The sequence below is a fragment of the Centropristis striata genome, chromosome 16 (assembly GCF_030273125.1).
Source record: "Centropristis striata isolate RG_2023a ecotype Rhode Island chromosome 16, C.striata_1.0, whole genome shotgun sequence".
In the NCBI taxonomy this organism is placed as follows: Eukaryota; Metazoa; Chordata; class Actinopteri; order Perciformes; family Serranidae; genus Centropristis; species Centropristis striata.
The window spans coordinates 11,512,504-11,533,086 of NC_081532.1; the positions used below are offsets into that span (position 1 = coordinate 11,512,504).

Below are 20,583 nucleotides of genomic sequence, written 5' to 3' on the forward strand. Positions count from 1 at the left end.
CGTATCACAGGGGACGTGTGTGTGTATGAGCAGGGGTGTATTAGCGTTTTAGTGGTGCTCATAAGGAGGGGACAGCTGGTGTGTGTGTGTGTGTGTGTGTGTGTGTGTGTGTGTGTGTGTGTGTGTGTGCAGTGAAGAGGCGGGGGGCTTTAAGCACTCAGGGAAGAAGAGCAGAAAGTCATAGATCACACCCACTGAGCAGATGTTGTATACTTGTAGCCAGATTGTGTGTGTGTGTGTGTGTGTGTGTGCGTGAGTACATTATACAGTTACATGCATGCTATTCCATACTGTGTGCTACTATAATCCACGATGAATATGAAATATGTTAATGCAGGGAGAAATGACTAAATGAATTAGACTCAAATGTGCAAAAATATACAAATTTAAATGCGTTGTCAATGGGAGCTCCTGTTCCAAAATACAGTGCACAATGGAAAGTAGTTCATTTTATGTTATGTTTATTTCGTTTTTATTTTTACAGGGACAGGGCGCAATTAAAAATGATTGCACCAGAGTTAGCTTGTAGCTAATTTACATCTGTTGTCCCTGGGCAGGTAGACAAAAAACACAAACAGCCACAATCGCAAAACAACAAATAAAATAGCTTCTCCCCAATGATGAAAACTGAAAACTGAAAAAGACTGATCACTAAAAATAGATTTCTTTATCTGAATTGGCTAAATTTAAATTAGCCTAATTGATTGAGTTTGACTGGTATAATTTGTGCCACACTGTGCAAGATTTCCTGTCAGTACAACACTGTGAAGGAGAACCAGTTCTTATGGTGAAAACCAGCACGTGTTTCTCTCGTCTCGCCACTATTAGAGTCACATGCTGTCGTCTGGATTCACAGTAAAGATCACTGTTGTAAACTGGGCCCGGTGTTCTTATGATAGGATTATAGTCAGGCAGGACAATCCTTTCCCCTGACCGCTGACCGACATCCCCCACCGCCTCCGCCAGCCTTCTGCCTGCCGGGTCACAGCTACTGACCAATCAGCTCACACTGCCTCAGCTGACTGCTTATCTAACTCCTTGACTTAAATACATATATTTATTTAATTCTGTCTTGCCAGTTACATGTCTGAATATCCATGAATATTCTTTAAAAGAGGACAATAGAAAACATATGTTGGCCACATCTCAAATCTGATTGCAGTCCGATTTGGTTTTCTCAGGCAAAGCAAAGCAATGATGGCGTAACAGACGGACCAATAGAGAAGAATCTCTGGACTAGGGGCTAGTTTCTGCCAGCTCTTCATGAAAATGATGTCCTCCAGAGGTTGGTCTCCATAAAGCCTGGAGCATCAGATTTTTAATCTGAGGGTCCGGTGTTCAAGTCCCTGTTCAGGCTGTAACCTATTATATGATGTGTCTACTCAACATCGTCCTTACTTCTGCAAGATCCACACGTCCATAAAACCTTCAAGGCTCCAGTGATTGGGACACTATTACTCTTAGCCAAAGATGTGTCTCTGTTAGTCATACACATAATCTAAATGTAAACCCTTTTTGTTTTTACAGGCTTCATGCAAATCAGGGTCCAACCTTCTTCAGTCCAGAAGGCTATGGGTAGCTTCAGTTTACAAGGAGGTTGTACTGGACAAAAGTTTATGGGTTTCTTTACCTCAAACCTCCGTTCAGACTTTGGGTGATCATTTTCTCCAGAGGATAGCTTCATGAAGCCTGGATAGCTCAGACAGTTTTGGTTTTCCCAGGCTACATGCTAATCACGGTTAGCCTAGAAGTTGTTAATTGACAAGTGTTATGGTCTTTGACTTTGGGTGATTCTTTCCTCAAAAAATCCATCTTTGTGAAGCCTGGATAGCTCAGTCAGTAGAGCATCAGACTTTTAATCTGAGTGTCCAGGGTTCAAGTCCCTGTTCAGGCGATAATCTATTGTGTGTCTGTAGTTGTGCTCACTGTTGCCATCATTGATGCAGATCAGCAGGAGGTTCACATTTACATGAAACACGTTTGTTACATCCACAAGTCTCTATCTGCCAGCTGGTTTTTCCAGATTACATGCAAATCAGGGTCCAACCTTCTTCAGTCCAGAAGGCTATGGGTAGCTTCAGTTAAGAAACAGGTTGCAATGGACCAAAGTTTTATGGGTTTCTCCAGCTTAAACCTCCATTCAGACTTCAGGTGATCATTTCAAGCTTCATGAGGCTTGCACTCAAAGCTTCAACTTTGAGTGATTGTTTCCTTCAGAAACTAGGCTTCATGAAGCCTGGATAGCTCAGTCGGTAGAGCATTTTTATGGGTTTCTCTCAATCCAGAATCTGAACGCTGCTCAGGTGCTCCTTTATTGTGTCACATGTCTGAATACAGTTCATTAAATCGTCGTGTGACTTGAAAATCACTAAGAATGTTTGGTTTGAAGAGTGATTTATTGATTATACAACTAATTGATCAAATGTATATAAAGAAACCATAAAAACACCATGATAAAGCCAAAATAGCCCAAATTGTTCGGGATGTAAAGTGTGGTGTGTCTGAAAAGAGCTGTCACCTCACTGTGTGTGCAGTCTACAAGAAAAAAAAAACATGTTCAGTTAACATCATGTAGTGATTTGAGGTTTTACAGGACATGCTCGGCCTCCTGCCTTCAAACCGCAACTTAAACAGCAGTTTTATTTCACTTTTCTTCGTAGGGATTACTCAGACTTTAAATAAAACACAGCATTAGAAAGTGGCAACACAGGGAGACCGCAGAAGAGCGCTGGAGGAAACAGAACAGTCGGCTAATGGGAGGATTATTGTGTTCACAGTCAGAGCCAGTCAGAACTCAAGCCACAAACAGGAACCAAAGTGTGTTTCAAATGGTTTCACGTGATAACTAGAATGGCGCTCAGATAGTGCAGACCTCTGCTAGCCAATTCACATGCTCCTTGATGGCCCCGTTTCTGGAGTTGGGAAGTTCTGATTTTGTGTGTTCATGAGCTTTAAGTCACACATGAAGGTGTGTTGTATTTTATTACTCAGATTGTTTAACTGTTTCTAGTATTTGAGCAACACAGTCAGCAGATTAAATGTTGGCACACAGAATGTTGAATATAAACATTTCAAAACTGGTATGTTGCTTAAAAAAATAAAGACAAAAGTGTCCACTGACTTCAAGGTGCAGGGACTAGCTACAAAGTGACAATCAGCAACAGTAATATGATGCAGACTGCGTAGTTGTGTAGACTTTTGGGTTGAAGTTTCTTGTTTTGTGTGTACTTCAGATAATAACCTTGGTGAATATGGAGAAGTTTCTAGCAAAAGTTATAGGTGGAAGACATTCTGCACGATCCCCATATCCTCCTCTCTATAATGCACAGATTCTGACCTGTTGTCATTGTGACATGTAAGACACGTGGCTGTTTTAAACACGCTGCAAACATGTGACGACCCGAACATGTTGTAAACATGTAATGATCGCTGTTTAAAAGCCGTGATGCTCACTGTTTCAAACCCTTTGAAATCACTTCATAAACACTTTGGTGAAGGTTAGTCACTAAGGCCACTGGGTTATGGTTCGGTAATAATAACAGGGTTAGGCTTAAAAAGAAAAAACATAATTCTAAGACATAACTCCCAACAACAGGACACAATAACACTAATTCAGGACAACTTCCAACAATGGGACATGAACGCTGGTCTCCCAGTTTATAGTATGGGTTCTTCACAGGCTAATACTACACCCTTGCTACATGGCTGTGGCTCAGTTGGTAGAGAGGGTTGCCCACCGATCGGAGGGTTGGTGGTTCGATCCCTGACCATGGCCTACATTTCGAAGTATCCTCGAGCAAGATACTAAACCCCAAATTGATGCTGCGTTCATCGGTGTGAGAATGAATTCCCAATGGTGGCAGATGGCACTGTTTAGGGTAACCTCTGTCACCAGTATGTGTGTGAATGAGAGCAGTCTGTAGTGTAAAGCGCATTGAGTGGTCGAAAAGCACTATATAAGTGCAGGTCCATTTACCTTCCAACAATTTTCCTGAAAATTGGGCCAGTAGTTTTCCTATAATCTTGCTGACAAACAAACAAGCTGAGCTAAAAATATAACCTCCTTGGCAGAGGAAATGAATGCTTAAAATTAAAATATTAAACAGGGAGGAGGTTAAAAGTATTTCTCAAAGACAAGACACAGACAACCATGTCGGCCCTAAAGTGATGATGCTACGAGTTCACCGTGGGTTCAGGTAAACCGGCTGCAGCACAGAGAGAGTAAACAAGGCATTAGTGAGCTAATCGAGCCCCCGCTGCTAGTGCCGCTGAGACACTACTGTTAAGATGTCTGGCCAGCTCTGACACCTCACACTGTCTCCGTGTGTGTGTGTGTGTGTGCAAATGGAGCTTGTGTGCCTGAGCACACAGTGAATGTAGGTCACTGTGCTTTTCCCACAGATAAAAGATGCATGTGGTGGTAATTACAGAAAGCGCGGTGGCAGTGTAAAGCATGATCTCATGTAATTCTTCTGCCTAATGCTGACAAAGAGGAATAATGATTAAAAAGTGGTTTTCCTCTAATTCCACAGTCCTGGTCAGCTGCATAAAAAACACAACCCATACTTAATGGTGCTATTAACTGATTTTGTTTCCTAAATGTCAAGGTCAATTACACTCCTGATTTGCTTTTTACATGACATGAAGCAGATTCAGCTCATTTCTGCCATTGCTGTGTTGTTGATGTATTTCCTCTTTTCTCAGAGGCTTCACAGATCAGTTACATAATAATTGAGAAATTCCTCAGGAAGCTCTCACCTCCCGATTCAATTTCAGATTTTCTGTGATATCAGACATCAGTGTGACTCATCTTCAAAGCCACTCCTGTCTCTTGATATAATCCTCACCCTATTATATTCCTATTTGGCCTTCTTGTCATGCTGGGACATTCTTTGACATTTGCATCGTACATATTGATAGCAGAATGAAGAGAGCTCAACACCTTGCACTCAGGGCCACAGCCAGGCCTTTAGAAATAAAGATGTTAAAGGTACAGTATATATATATATATATATATATATATATATATATATATATATATATAAGGCTTGTTGTATGATCAATGTGTGTGATACCTGTGTAATTTCTGACTGCCAATAAAAAAAATTAAGTAATAATTTAAAAAAGAAATACTGAAAACTTTTTTTAGTCTGGGCTGCAGATTTGAGTTTGATTGACATTCAGAGCCAGGGATGGAAGTCTAATATTCACTCTCTTTTAGCCCTACCGACTCCTGTCAGGTTGGTCTTTAGAAACTTTTGAGGGAAATATCTGGCTGTTTAGCTGCTAAATGCTCCACTATGCGCTCCAGTCTCTAACTTTGTCTATTTACTGTTTGTTACTGAGCAGGTAATGTAAAGTGGGTTTTTAGAGGGGTTTAGCTGCCCACTGCGGCTGAAAATGACAGTGAAAGTGAACCAAAACAGTAAACAGTCATAAAAGCAAAAACAATAGCCTGAAAGACGATAAAAACAGCCAGTAAAGCTGAGGAGAGCTGCAAAGTCAGCGGATAATTACCATGTTTTCGGGCTGGTTTATTTGTTTGTCAGCAGGGTTACGAAAAAAAATAACTTGCCCAATTTTCATAGTGGAAAGGTGCAGCATGGGCCGAGGATGAAGTCATCAAATTTTGGAGCCGATCCTCATTAGGTTGCAGACACACCAATTATTTTTCACCTTGTTAACATTATGAGAGAGGGCATGACCGGGCAGAGGTCTGCGCTCTCAGAGTGACCTTCTCGTTCTCTGTGGATTCATCACCTTCACTTACTTGTCATCATGTGATCCACAAGTTAATATAGAAAAGAAGGATTATAGCAACTTCAAAGTCTAAAAAAATACCAAAATCAGCCCTAAAAAAGGTGTGCTTAATGGCAGTTAAAACTTCAACCATAGTTTTGAAGGCAACACTACATCATGCTTCATCATGCTACTTCATGCACTGGTCAGTTTTGAGGTTCTGAGCTATATTTCTTGCATTACATGTCTTCTTTGAGAATAGTGGGATAGGTGTATATTTAGGTGTATATTATATATATATATATGTATGTATATTTTATTTTATATATATATATGATCCATTTGCAATTCAATATTTTGGCTTAAATAGTCATTTCCATTAAGAATGTATGTTTTTTCTCATGCACTGACTGAGCCAGGTTTTTACAGAGTGGTTTGTCTATATGCCAGTCATACTCTGAATTATATCACATTGTGATCCTAAAAATATGATTTTATATGGCTTTTGACAGTATTTTCTGATTTATGAAATGATAGAAGGAGATATCCCAATTTCCTTTTGTGGAAAACTTTGAATCTAATATACATGTTTGCTCAGAAAGTTGGAATAAAATATCTTCTATAATAAAGCATCTTCTCAAAACTTTATTAATCAATCTCTTCCAAACATATCACAATAAAAATAAAACCACAATTACCAGAGGATTGTGTCTGAAAACAAAATTATTCCAGCTTTATTGGCGACCATGTATTAACAAAATAAAAATAATAACATTGAAATTTGTTCAAGTTTATGTCCTGGAAATATATGCAAATCAGTGCATATTTAATTAGCCCATGCCTCATTTGCATGTCTAAACTTGAAATATCAGAAAACGTGTAATGCAAAGAAATATTGTCGTGATGTATATAGAAAACTGGGGGAGTTGTATGGTGATATATAATTTTTTTTATAAATAACCTTTTCACCTGGAGTGTCTCCTCTTAATAGCAATATATAAAAACAAGAAACAGGAACTCACGGTCAGAGCTGAAGTCATCTATCAAGATTATTTCTTGAATCAGAGATGGAGGACTTCGCATCAGGACACTGAGAGGGAGGGAAAAAACAGAGATGGAGATCAGAAAACATGAGTCAGTGTCAGTGTTTCTGACTAATCGGGCCGCTTGTGTTTACCTTTTGATGGTGCGAAGGAGAGTGGAGCGAGCCTCATTATGGAAAGTGATGACAATGCTCGTGGAGGGAAGGTCGGCATCATAATTTAAAGATGCACACCTGCAGAGAGAGAGAGAGAGGGAGAGAGAGAGAGAGAGAGAGAGAGAGAGAGAGAAGAATGTATCACACAGTGAGAGCAGCTTCACCCTCTTTCTCTCCAGACATCACATGTATGCGTGAAATTGGCACATCCGGCCCTTGAACACACACAGCTGTGATGAGCTGCCCCGTGGCGTCGCCTCGGCATTGTTGCTGTAGTGACATGGAATTATATGGTTGCCAGGCAACAACTGCACAGAGTCCTGACCCTCTGCTTTAATCTGTGACCACGAAGAAGAAACATCACACAGCACTGACTCTGTTACTGTAAACCAAGTCACTGTCTGCTGATAACTGTAGGAAAGCAGAAAAGTTAAGGCTGCACAGAGGAAACATTATTAAAGAATTATTAAGTTTGTATAAAGCCTCTATTTATTTAATTAATTTACATACTATTTATGCTTCTTAATGCAAGTTTCTAATGAGCCAATTACATGACAGCAGCTCAATGCAATTATGGTATATAAAGTAATTAGTAACTTGGGAGTGTAACTTTTGCGTAACTTTTAAACATCTTAGATCACACTATAACACTATAATACAAGTTTACAAGCAAGCTTAATGTTTCCTTGTTGACTTGGGTTGAACTATATATATATATATATATATATATATATATATATATATATATATATATATAATTATAATTATATACCCTTTTCTTCAATTTCTTGTTCATTTTAATGTCTGGTACAACTTAAGGTACATTTGTTTGGACAAATATAATGATAACAACAAAAATACCTCATAAGGCTTTAATTTCAGAGCTGATATCTAGCCATTTTCCACGGTTTTCTTGATAATGATTTTGGTTATTATCAAGAAAACCATGGAAAATGGCTAGATATCAGCTCTTAAACTCTTATGAACTATTTTTGTTGTTATCATTATATTTGTCCAGGCATTATAATTAAAAATAAACTGAAGAAAACAAGGGTGGTCAATACATTTTTCCATGACTGTATATTGTGACTGAAGTATTTTTCAAATAATTGTGTTGACACAAGTTTTTGTTTGTAGAAGAATAACACTGTACTGATGAAAACTTGTCACAATAGTGATATATAGATATAATATTTTTTTATCCTTCCTGTAACTGAGTTGTACCGTCTTTATTGTCTATTTTATGTTCTGCTCATGACTCACTTGTATTTGTCCTTGTTATTTCTATTTATGTAGCAGAGCACTCAGCCAATCTAAACCGCCTCGACAACTACAGGTTAAATAAAAATTAAATGACAGGTTGCCTGACAGTCAGCAACTTCTGTCAGCTACAGTTTAAAGGAAATCTGTCAATCTTTAATATTTGAGTTGAATCAAATCAAAAGCAGCATAAGGCCACAGACAGAGATTCAAAGAGGCCAAATATTCTGCTACAGGGACAGAAAAACAGCAGAATTGGTTTCTATGGAAAGAAGAACCATCTGGAAAATATGACAAACTGCATCAACTAAGAGGAACAAGTGGAAGTTAACCAACATAGATTTGATCTACATACACTTTAAAAGAGGATGCAGAATATAAACTAATATTACCCTCCCTTGGATATAGATAAAAGTAATGTATGGCAAGTAATTAAAGTCACTTAAAAAACAATTAACCTTTATCAAGAAGCTTTGTTTTTTTAGATATTCAGTGCACCAAATACAAGGCTCCTGTGAGTAAAAAGAAAAAAGAAATTTGAGTTTGAAGGTTTCTTGACCTTGATTGCAGCAACTTGAAAAAAAAGCAATTTCAACAATTACAGGGTCCAGTTTATTCAGAGAAACTACATCCGCTGAGGATTTAACACACCATTTATATCTTGCATTGGGTTTGTTTTTTGGTCAAAATAATTAAATCATTAAAATGCTTGTTGGGACTCATTGGGGCACTTAACGTCTGTGTGTTTATCCAAAACCTACCAAAAATGTCTTTATAAATTGCAATATTTTTCATCAGAGATATTTGTTATTAGATACAGAAGTAATTTATTTCATCATCCACTGTCAGAGAAACAGATTCTTCCATATAAGCCTCTTTGTATCTGTATCTTGAACTCAAAGCAAGAGTTTACATTATTTTGTGTGTGAGGGACAGACACACTGTAAAGTGAAGCCGGCAGTCAGGACGGTCAGATCAACTCAATTTAAGTCTACAAGATTTTTCCAAAGAACTCCAAATCCATGTGCAGCTCAAGCAAGATTAGTCCTCAATCTGTTTGTGCAGGTCAAAGCAGTCAGACACAGATAGACAGACAGCACCTGGACTGCTCACCTGTAGTGTCGGGTGTCTCTGATGGCTCGCTCGCTGCCCAGCCGGTCGCTCTCCTGCAGGTTGAAGGCGTGTTCTCTGTACGGGTCGTCTCCCGGCTTCAGCTGCTTCCCTGCCAGGTACGCTTTCTCATCGAAGCCGCCCAGCAGCTGGCCCTGCTGCTCCGCCCGCGGGGGCTGGGTCACCTGCAGAGGACACGACAAGGTGTTTACATCAGGGGTGGGAAAAGTATTCAGGTCGCTTACTTAGGTAAAAGTACTAATACCACACTGCAAAATGACTCCACTACAAGTTCTGCATTCAAAACCTTAGTACATAAATGGGTAATGTTTATATTAAGGTCCTTGTAATAACCATTAATTAACAAGTAATAAGGCCCTTGTAAGTCCTTACAAGATGCTTATTAACATTATTGTGTGTTTATAAGCTTATATAAGTGTTAATAATGGCATTACAAACATCCATGACCCACCCATTATGTCTTTGCCATGCCTTTATTAATCTTATTTTGTTTGCTTATTGATATTAAAATATACTTTATTGCTCATCTATTATAAGTTAACTATAAGTTAACTATGCTTTTTGCAACTACCGGATCTAAAGCGAGAACAATGCCTTATTACTTGTTAATTAATGGTTATAAAGGACCTTATTATAAAGCGTTACCCATAAATGTACTAAGTTACATTCCACCAGCCAGAAACAAACGGGTGAACGTGAGGGTATAATTGGAAATACAGTCATGGAAAAAAATATTAGACCATTGTTTTCTTCATTTTAGTTGTACCAGGCATTAAAATGAACAAGAAATTGAAGAAAACAATGGTCTAACAATTTCTTCCATGACTGTAAATTATTAAATAGTTGAAAATGAACATGCGATTAACACAAACACACTTCCTGTTGCTCATGTAAGCACACAGAGGTGCAAACACAGCAGCACAGCTTGTTTTAGTGTCAACACTCCACTCCTTTACTGTCAAGAAATCTGCCGCATCTCTAATTACTGTGGAATGGTTGCATGCCACATGCATCATCATCATCAGGGACGTTTTGGCATGTTGTCTGTTTTAATATGCTACTCAGAAAAAATAGTCTTGCAGAGCCAGATCTATCTCCACACCAGCGCAGGAGTCTTTTTACAAGCAGAAATGCCAAAAATTATCTGGTTCCAGCTTCTCAAATGAAATATTTAGTTGCTTTCCGAAATCCTGAATCAGTGTAAATTGAATATCTTTTACTAAAGTTAACAATGAGTTAAACAATGATAGAATAACCAACAATGAAAATACTTGGTAGAGCTGTCACACTCCACAAAGATATTCAGTTAATCTTATTGAAGAAGCTTTAAAATATCAGAAGCTGGAATGTAGAGCTGCCATAATTAGATCACCAAACAATTTGTTGTTTCATGCAAAAAATGGCAGAAAACGTTGTTTTGAACCTCTCAAAGATGGAGATCTTCTGCCTTTCTCTGTTTTATTCATATTAAACTGAATATCTTTGGGAAAAGACATTACCTCAGACTTAGAGCAACTGGGATGGACATTTTATCCCAATTTTCAGACAATTAATCGAGAAAGTAATGGGCAGATTAATGGATGATCAAAATAATCGATAGTTGCCGTCCGGCTAGAATGTTTGAGTCATTTAACAATTAAAAGATTATCACAACTGTTGCTCATTAATTGGTGAATGGTAAATGGACAAATTGACTTAATCCACCTCTTTTTCCCAAATATATAAGATACCAAGGTGCTGTCCACTGGGGTCCAATGTCTCAAGGACACTTTGCCGTGTGGACGAGAAGAGCTGGGAATCAGAAAGCCAACCCTGAGGTGAATAAACAACTCGCTCTGCGTCCTGAGCCTCAGCAGCCCACATCAACCAATAAACAGCTCCAGTTCTATATTCAGCCGATGTCTGACAAGTCTAAAAGCCATGTACAACAAGTCCTCTGCACTGCAATCCTGCTGCAAAAATCTCTTAGGATTAAAGTGTGTTCTTCTATTGCGCTCACGTTCAAGCCAGTCTGAAGATCAGCCAAATAATTAACATGTAAAATGCTACTTTCTTATTCAGGTCACCGTGTCAGCGCTAACAGGGCGAAAATGGGATGGGCACTCATCAAAGCAGAATACACAGTCTATAAAATCCTCGGTAATTAATGCATTTCCCCCGCAAGGAGCTTTAACACTGCTGAGTGGGAGGGAGAAACAGCCGATGAATATATAAAAGCAGATGAGAGTAGCTGTCATCAAAGAGAAGCAACAGCAAGATGGACAGACGGGAGAATGAGAGGAGAAAAGAGAAAATGAATTGAAGGAGGCTGCTGCTGCTTTGTTCTGTGCTGCTTTATTAAAGGTCGGTGTAGCTGGAGGATTTATAAAAAGCTCCTGACCAGGTTCAGGTGAGACTGACCTCATTTTCCGTCTCTCCAGGGGAGCAGTGTGAACGAGTCAAGGATTCACACATAAACACGCCCGCAGTGCACCGCTGCAGAGAAAGTACTCTGGATGATTAATGTTGATAACACTGTGTTACCTTCACACACTTAAGCTTTAAAATGCTCTGTGCACTATATATATATACTGTACACAAGGTTAGTGTCCAGCAGGTGAACATAGTGGAGCATAGAGCAGCTAAAGAGACGTGGTGGAGAGGAAAATAGAGCTAAAAGAGAGTGAATATTGGACTTAAATAACCTCAACATGAATGTTAATCTTGCTCTGTCTCTGTTGGGTGCTTAAATAGCCAGTAGCGGAAAGAAACTAAGCACATTCACACAAGTTTGTTCAGAAAATGTATTTTACTTCACAGGTTTTCAAATGTACATATGCCGATGATAGTTATATATAAAGTCTTAAATTCACAGCAGCAGGGTTTAATAACTCATGTCTCACACCAAATGTAATGAAAACTGAATCTAAAGATTCCCATCTGAGAGGTACAGGTACATCTCAATAAATTTGAATATGATGGAAAAGTCCATTTCCAGTAGTTCAAGTCAAATAGCCCCAACCAAGTATTGAGTGCATATGGAGGGACATACTTTTCAGAGGCCAACATTTCCATATTAAACATACTTTTAAAAAAAATTGAGACACTGAATTTTAGGTCTTCATTAAATGTAAGCCATAATCAGTAGAATTAGAAGAAATTAAATAAATTAAGACATGAAATGCTTCATTTTGTGTGTAATGTGTTATTTCCACGTTTTGAATTGAATTACTGACACAAATAAACTTTTCTATGTTATTCTAATTTATTTAGATGCACCTGTAAAATATATCTGCCTTATACATGGCCGCCCATAAAGTTGTAATAATTATGTTTTCAGACACAATCCCCTGTAATTTGTGGTTTTATTTTCATTGTGATATGTTTGGAAGAGATTGATTAATATAATTTTGTATATTTATAAGATATACACTTTATATGTCAAGAATAAATCACATTGTCACAATAATTTCATGGAAAGATGTCCAAAATATTTTATTCCAACTTTATGGGTGGCCGTGTACTAAATTCCCATTTAAAAAGTAAATTGGTGGGCAAGGTTGCAAAGGAGAACTTACGCACATTTAGAAATATTCAACACTGTCTTCCATTTCATGCTGTGAATAGTTTTATGCACACTATGATTCTTTTCACACTGAAGTTATTGTGTGAGCAGCTTCTACTACTTAAACCTCTTATGATGACATTCAATTGAGAAATTAAAATGTTGGACAGGGAGCCGATAAGAGCACATCGTTCCCATCTTCTAAGGAAATTGTTAGGTTTTGATCATTTTTTATTAAATTTGCTAATCTTAATAACTCTTAAGGGCCTATGTGACCTACTGGTTCCACCAGAGCTTCAGGAGCATCCAACGGTAATAAGGTGCTGACATAAATCCTCATTTTGTATTGAGTCACAAGATAGAACATAGTTATTGAACTTAACATTTAATGCAGCATTAAATGACCAAATGTTCAAATGTGATCAACACTGTGACATAGGGCTTTTTGTTTTGTGCCCTCGCAGTTCACTGACATGGTCTCTACTGTAAATATGCTCAACTACTAAAGATGGCATATTTTTTTTTTCTAAAGAAACTGCATACATTTTAGAGAAATTAAGGGAACACACAAAATTTTTTATTTTGTGGTTGGATTGAATATTTCCAACTGAAATCAAACCTTCACTTAAAATGAAAATGTCACATTTAGGTTTTAAGCAGAAATGAATTTCTCAAAATATATAACAGTTTTCCTGCAGTGTTTACATTTGAATTGGGTTTTTTTCTATGTCGTCTTCCTGAAAATAATCGACATGGGCAAGATTACGAGGTCTGTTTCAATTAATTTTCAAATAATTGCCCAGCCCTTCCGAAATGTGACTTAACTTAGAGATCAGAAACATCATTATATGTGACTGTAAGTATCTGCACACTGCAGGCAGTTAAACCAGATATTACGTTCTTGAGTGCATATGAATTTATCTGAGCGTGTTGAACTGAGAATATAATTGTCAACATTGTGGAACACTTCTCTGCTCTCATATTATCTGTAAAATGTTGTTTGGCCTCAATGCTCCAAGGGCACGCTCACTTAAGTACAATAAGTGATACAATTTTCCATCCACTTGACGTCCAAGTCCAACTCGATGTAGAGACGATGAAAAGATGTGTAACTACGTTAATCTTCTGCATGCACAAAATAATTATGTTAAAATACAGTAAACCCTATCAATTCAGCGTTGCCTGCAGGCAAAAGTCATCAAGGATGGAAATAATAGAAATAAAAGAAACACGCCTCCATCAAATATAATCTGTAGGCAAACCAGTACACAAGGATTAAAACACAAAGCAGTCTCAATTTATGAAACATTAAAGCTACTTTTAAAGCCATATTCATTATCATAAATCATTTAAAATCTCTTCATTCTCCAAGTCACCTTGGACAAGACTCTGCATGTACTGCTTTTATTGGAGCCAAATTATGATTACAGAACACGCAGATCCTTAAAAAGTTTTTTTACCCGAGGTGAAACAAAACACCACCAAGTTTTCATGAAATGGATGGGTGTGACAAAAATATTTTACACAGCAAAATGTGCCCAAATGGTGGCCTGATATCTGCCTCACACTCCAAAGAAACATCAATATCCAAATATGTATTTATTATAAAACTATAGCCTGGAGGCTTTTAAATACAAAGCTGTTACGGGCAGATATTTCACACGGACACCTTTTACTCAAGCATATACACGGTGGTAGGCCATCACACTGATTAATAAAGAAAAAAGGTGGTGTAATAAAGCAAATTTGTGCATCTTTGTCAGGTTAAAACGTAACAAATTGGTAAAAATTAAGTTGAACGAGAGCAGCAGAGCAGAGGGGAGAGTCTGTTGGAAAGAAGACTGGAAGCTTGATGCAGTTTGGTGCATTAAACCTTTGGAGTCTGGGGCTATTTTGTCCATTTTTTTTATATTTTTTCATTCCGCCACTTAAAAAAGAAAGGTTTACCATGTTATGTTTGGTAGCATCTATTTCAGCAGAACCTAACCTGTCTTGATAATTATTTTTTCACTTTGATTTTTACTTGATCAACATTTTGAACCCAAAAGAAACAAAAAACAACAAAATAAAATCTGATTTAAAAAAAAAAAAAGTAAACTTTCAAAACAAAATCATACTCAATAAAGAATTTGTAATGTTGCTAATGGGAACACACACAAATATAACATAAACGAGATAAAACAAGGATAACATCTATTTCTTTTTTTAATACTAGATATATTTGACCTTATCTCTGGTTTTACTTGGCCTATAATCATCAACCAAAAACTGGCATGGAGCTTTAAGCCAGTACTTCAGAGGGAAATTAAAGTTGTTTTGTTTTCACGTCGTGGCATCATGAAGAAGTCATGTGCTGGCACTTTCGTGGACTCCCAGTGGATGGGTTCAATACTGACACTCTGATACACAGATTAAACTCTTCCTCTCATGTCATTTCTTCCACCACAACCTAAATTTCACCCTTTCAAGAACTATGTGTTCCATATCCCTCGAGTATCATGATGACTAAACATTAAAGCTATGGAAAAGAAATGGTACTCCGAGGAGAATAAGACAAAAAAATAACAGAAGGCTCTTCGAGGCTCAGCCCACTGAATTAAATATGAAGCTCGTCTAGAAGATGAACACGTCTGCTGGATCCTTTGAGACGAATTAAAAGACAAATCACGTACGAGTCAAAATCTGCCAGAACGGCTGGAGATGAAGCTGTGCCGAGGCTCTGAGGCTGTGAGGACGGATGATGGTGTCCCACAGAGGACACACAGCGCGTTGATCATATACAGTCGTGGTGGGTTGGAGTCCTGTTCATGATCTCATAATAACTTCTGCTGCAACAGTCTGCCCGAGGATCTGAGAACAGCTGGAAGTGATGAAAATTTTAAGCAGAAACTTAAAACCTGCATGTTCATTCATTTATTTATGTTTATTCTATCTATTCTGTTCTGTCGTTTATATTTATCTTCCTTTTATCGATTTTATTTCTTTGTTTCTGTCTTTTTTTTTTAAATCAATTTGATCTAGATTTAGTCTTGTATTTTATTATAATTTCTAGTTCTTGTTTCTTTTTATCTAAGCCAGTTGGTTTCATTTCACTTTGTTTTACCATTAGTTTATTACTTGTTAGTGCTCTTAAATGTTTTTAATTACATCTTAATTATTTTGTTTGCATTGGTCTCTTATTGTGAAATGGCTTTTGTTCTTTTATGGTATTTATGGTCTAATTAGCTGCTTGTCAATCATCTGTGAAGCACTTTGAGCTGCATTAACCTGTATTAAAGGTGCTGTACAAATAAAGTTTGATTGCTTGATTAAAACACTGCTCACACCATAAGGCATTAATTATGACAATTTAAAGATATAATATGCAAAACAAAGAGATAAGCTCAGATATGAGTACTTACAGAACATTTCGTTGACTTCATTAAATGCAGGACTTTCTTTGCTATGTTTATAATACGTTGTGGCACTAATTTTCGAAACAAATGGACATTAAGACCTGATGCCAAATTGAAATATATTTATACGATTACAGCATTAAAACCATTAAATGCTGGCTTGAATCGAAGCTTAAATAGTGAAAAGGGATGACGTGTTTGGATAAGTTACCGGGCTTTGAAGGAGGTTTTGTATGTATTACTGAAATGGAAAATACAGCTAATCCTCGGTCAGACATGATTGTTAACGGCACATTAAACTCAATTCTCTTGTGAAGTGTTTATATGGTCACGTGTTGAATCAAGAAATTGTTGCCGGATTAGTCAGAAAAAGAGTAATAAGCAATAAAATGCAGCTGGATCTAAAGAAATAAACTGAAACTACGTAATATTAAACAATAGATTTAAAAAACGTAATGCTGTATAACCTTTTACAGTAAGTTTTATCTGCTCTAGGGGAAAAAAGAACACATGGGAGGATTATGACAAGCTGATTAGCTGGATGTAGATCTGTGGTTTGATGTTTACAACATGACCACTGCTGATGTTGAGAGCCCTGACAACAGATGTGCTGATTACCGCGAATGTTACAATAGAGTTCGAGTGACAACAGTGTCCACACACACACACACACACACACACACACACACACACACACACACACACATTCATACACGCACTCATACACACTGTTACTGCAGAAAAGAGAGTAATAGTGGTGCTGGGAAATAAGACCACTCAACGCAGGAAATGAGGGGAAAAGAAGTGGAGCCAGTGCAAACAGATTTCACAGATGATGTCATTAGTGAATCAAATGCTGCTAATGAACGGGCTTATGGGGAACGAAAGAGGGAGAGAGAAGAGTGGGAAAGAGAGAGAAGAGAGGAAGGGAAGGAGGCCATACTGTAAGGAAAGTAATAAGGGAAGAGATGAAGTAGAGAAGGTTGGGACAAAACAATAAAAGAAAGAAAGGAAAGAAATTAAATAAGTGATGAAGGAGGGAAAGTTAGAAAGAAAAAGTAATTAGGGAAAGACAGAACGGTAAAATAAAGGGACAAATGAGGAAACAGAAGAGCAGTTTTCGCAGGTGCTCACTGCCGAATCACTGTCTCTTTAAGCTTTTCTGATCCTGCACCAGTATGCATAAATAACAGGTCTTCCAAACCATAGGACCACATATGTTGTTTGTTCCGACCCTCTAATACGGCACACAGAAGTGTTTCCTTTCCTAAGTGCGACCTTACACATAATAGATCAACATGTCTCTATACCTGAACCTAACAATCACAGTTTAAAACATTAATGTCGTGATCGTTGGTCAAAGTTTGATTCAGTTTACGGAATCAAACTAATAAAACTACTTGGTTATGTTTAGGAAAAGACTTGGGTTAATATATGTGGGACTACACTTGTTTCATTACTTCACTTCCATACATAAGTGTTGTAGCGGCACTCCGTTTGTTCTTCTTTATTTACTCCACCACTTCTAGAGTCGGTCAAAAAAAACACACTTTTTCCATGCGAGCGACGAGACATGACAACTTCCTTATTCTTTTAAAATGTTCACTTAAAAACAACAGTACCATGTACTGACTCTAAAAACAAAACTTAGTTACCGTAGTTACCACTATATAGTGACATCACATTGTAGAATTTAGAGCATAGAAACATTTTTTACTTTTTACACATTACTAATTGTGTATTTTAAACTAACATATTCTAAGCATCGCATGAATTAAAATATAATTCATTTTTAACAATTATTATTGCTGAACTGGCTTTATTGGCCTTGACAAGTGCACAACGTTATTACATGTGGGACTTAAACCGTGACATAGTTATATTAGTTATTGTGACTTTAAGTTAAAATTGACTTGACTTCTGACTAGATCTTTGCTTGTGTTGTATGAACCCTCAGCTGTATGTCGCTTTGGATAAAAACGTCTGCTTGGTGAAACTGTAACATTGTAACTTCTATTTTTACATAGAAAACAAACAGAGGTGTCCTGGTTGGTTGAAGGCCCTGTTTTTGTTTTAAACATCCATCCACCTGACCTCTTCCCTACTCCCTCTGCCGACTTTTCTGCTCTTTATACCACATCACCTGATTTCCCAGTATATTCTCATCCCAACTGGTTACTTGCATTGTGGTTTTTTTAAATAAACTTCCATATTCAAAGGAAACTGTTAACTTTAGGCAATAGAGCCACTTTGCAAAAGTTAGGGTGAAACAACAGGTTTGGGCTTGAAAACAAATACTTCCACACTAAACTACCAGACACAGTTATGACTCTTGGTTTCACGCAGGACATAAACAATGGTCTGTTTGACCCATCCCGCTTACCCTGAATTGATATCTGCACTCATTATATAATGTCTGTTACTCGAACGTCTAATCGTCTAAACGTCACAGATAGGATTTCATTGGAGTGAATGTGTCTCATACATACGCTAAAAGGTTCCTTGACTTGGTATCAGATGCTGAGAGCCATGAAAAAGCGTTGGCATTTGGTGAGTTGGGAGTGAGACCGGGCTGGCCTCCTTTACTCAGGATTCAACATATTCTTATGATGATTTCCCATGAAAACGTTTGCATTGGATTCGTATGCTATCCTACAAAATGTGACATATGGCGAGCGCTGTTATTTACACGCTGCTGACATGTCATGGCAACACGCTGCTGACACGTTACTACAGTTGTTGTTCCCTATGCCATCATGGTCGTGGAAAAAAGGACAGGGTAAGGCTTAAAAGAATTCTACTTCTGGAAATATCTGTCATCAACGGGATGCACCGCTCTCTTGGTTGTAAGACGGGAGGTTTAACCCATCCTCCAACACGTGCTCACCTTACAAGCAACCTAGGTGGCTTTGTCACCTGTCAAAACTTGGTGGGATCTCCCAGAACTCCATGTGAGTTGTAATTAAATGTTTTTACAGACAATCTATGATAGGTATGATTCATTTTGGAGATAGGGCAAATATAATACCTAAATAAAATACTCCTTTTAACAGGCTAGCATGCTACTCACAGTGAAACTCTGCCTGTAATAATGTAAATGTAGGCTTCATTTAATCTCCATTCTATAAATCGTTTCGTCTGATTTCACAGGAAATCAGACCCGGGGATGGCATTAAGAATAACTACATAGAAATAGCCAATCTGCTCGCTGATGGTCTCATCGGCTTATGTAGGTCATAGAGGCATCAGTATTAAATTGAGACTGTTTTATAACCAGAGAAAAACTCCTTGTAGCTGCTTTAAAGAAAGAAAGATCAGAAAGAGAATGAAGGAAAGACAGAATGATAAATGTAAAAAGGAAGGGCAGGGTGGGCAGAACGATGAAAGAAAGAGGGAGAGAAATAAAGAAAGACCCCCTCAGTGAAGCCTGTCTTTCTAGTCTTTGTGCACCAGCCTCCGCTTGTTGAACTGTTGGACTCTGTAGTGGCGAGCTGGCAGCCTGACAGCTGCAGGTCACATTACAAGAACAAACTACAGCAAGGAAATCTCAGTTTGGTGACGAAGGTGAACGACCCCGCTGAGCAAATCGAAAGATTACAAAAGAAGAAAAAAAACCTCTACTCGCATCCAAAGTATACAGTTCAAAGAACAATCTGATTAGATGCAATGTGTGTTTGCGGTGCACCAGCACAAATGATTTATCCCTATATCAAAAACACGAAGATTACTCAAACTGCTTCCATATTTGTTTGTCTGCGTCTTCTGATCATCCCCGTACTGCTGGCCTGCGTTCACACACTCAGGCAGACCACAGTTTCCTCTTTTATATACTCGAGGTGACTGCTTAAGTAGGCCTGCGAGCTTAAATGCCACAACAGCTCCACCGTTTGGCATTTGCCCTTGAATTATTAAATCCTGCGAACAGCGTTTTAATGAATCTGCCGCGGCTGCTGCTGCCGGAGCAAGACATCCTGACATGTTGGCACACATCCTCGGCCACATGCAGCTGAGGCAATTTTATTGGTCTAGTAAATTTTGAAAGAGGCTCCAGTGTGTGGTATTTCCACAACAGCCTCTGTCTCCTGAAAGTACAGTTGGATATTTAATTGATTTGTCTGTCAGCGTTGTTATGGAGCGATAGAAGCAGCAAGTAGCTGAAGATAGAAACAGACTGATTTATGGTCTCACCTCCAAAAATGTCATTTTATGACAGTATTTTAACCGGAATTACAATCACTTTTACATTTCATAAATCTCTCTGTCTCAGAGATTTATATCATATCAGTCTGAAAAGTCATGCAGACTGGATGGAAAAA

At 38.0% G+C, this 20,583-nt stretch overlaps 1 protein-coding gene and 1 non-coding gene across 2 annotated transcripts in view; one reads left to right on the plus strand and one right to left on the minus strand.

Annotated features, from left to right (window-relative positions):
• Window positions 1–20,583, minus strand: part of galnt16 (UDP-N-acetyl-alpha-D-galactosamine:polypeptide N-acetylgalactosaminyltransferase 16) — a 60,763-nt gene that overhangs the window by 37,848 nt on the left and 2,332 nt on the right. The window contains exons 2-4 of the mRNA XM_059352816.1: window positions 9,311–9,492; window positions 6,917–7,015; window positions 6,762–6,829 (exon numbers count right to left, since the gene is read on the minus strand). Of these exons, the coding sequence (XP_059208799.1) occupies window positions 6,762–6,829; window positions 6,917–7,015; window positions 9,311–9,492 (349 nt within the window). The remainder of the gene's footprint in view (window positions 1–6,761; window positions 6,830–6,916; window positions 7,016–9,310; window positions 9,493–20,583) is intronic.
• trnak-uuu (transfer RNA lysine (anticodon UUU)) lies at window positions 1,822–1,894 on the plus strand. Its single transcript has one exon. It is a non-coding gene; the product is annotated as a tRNA-Lys (tRNA).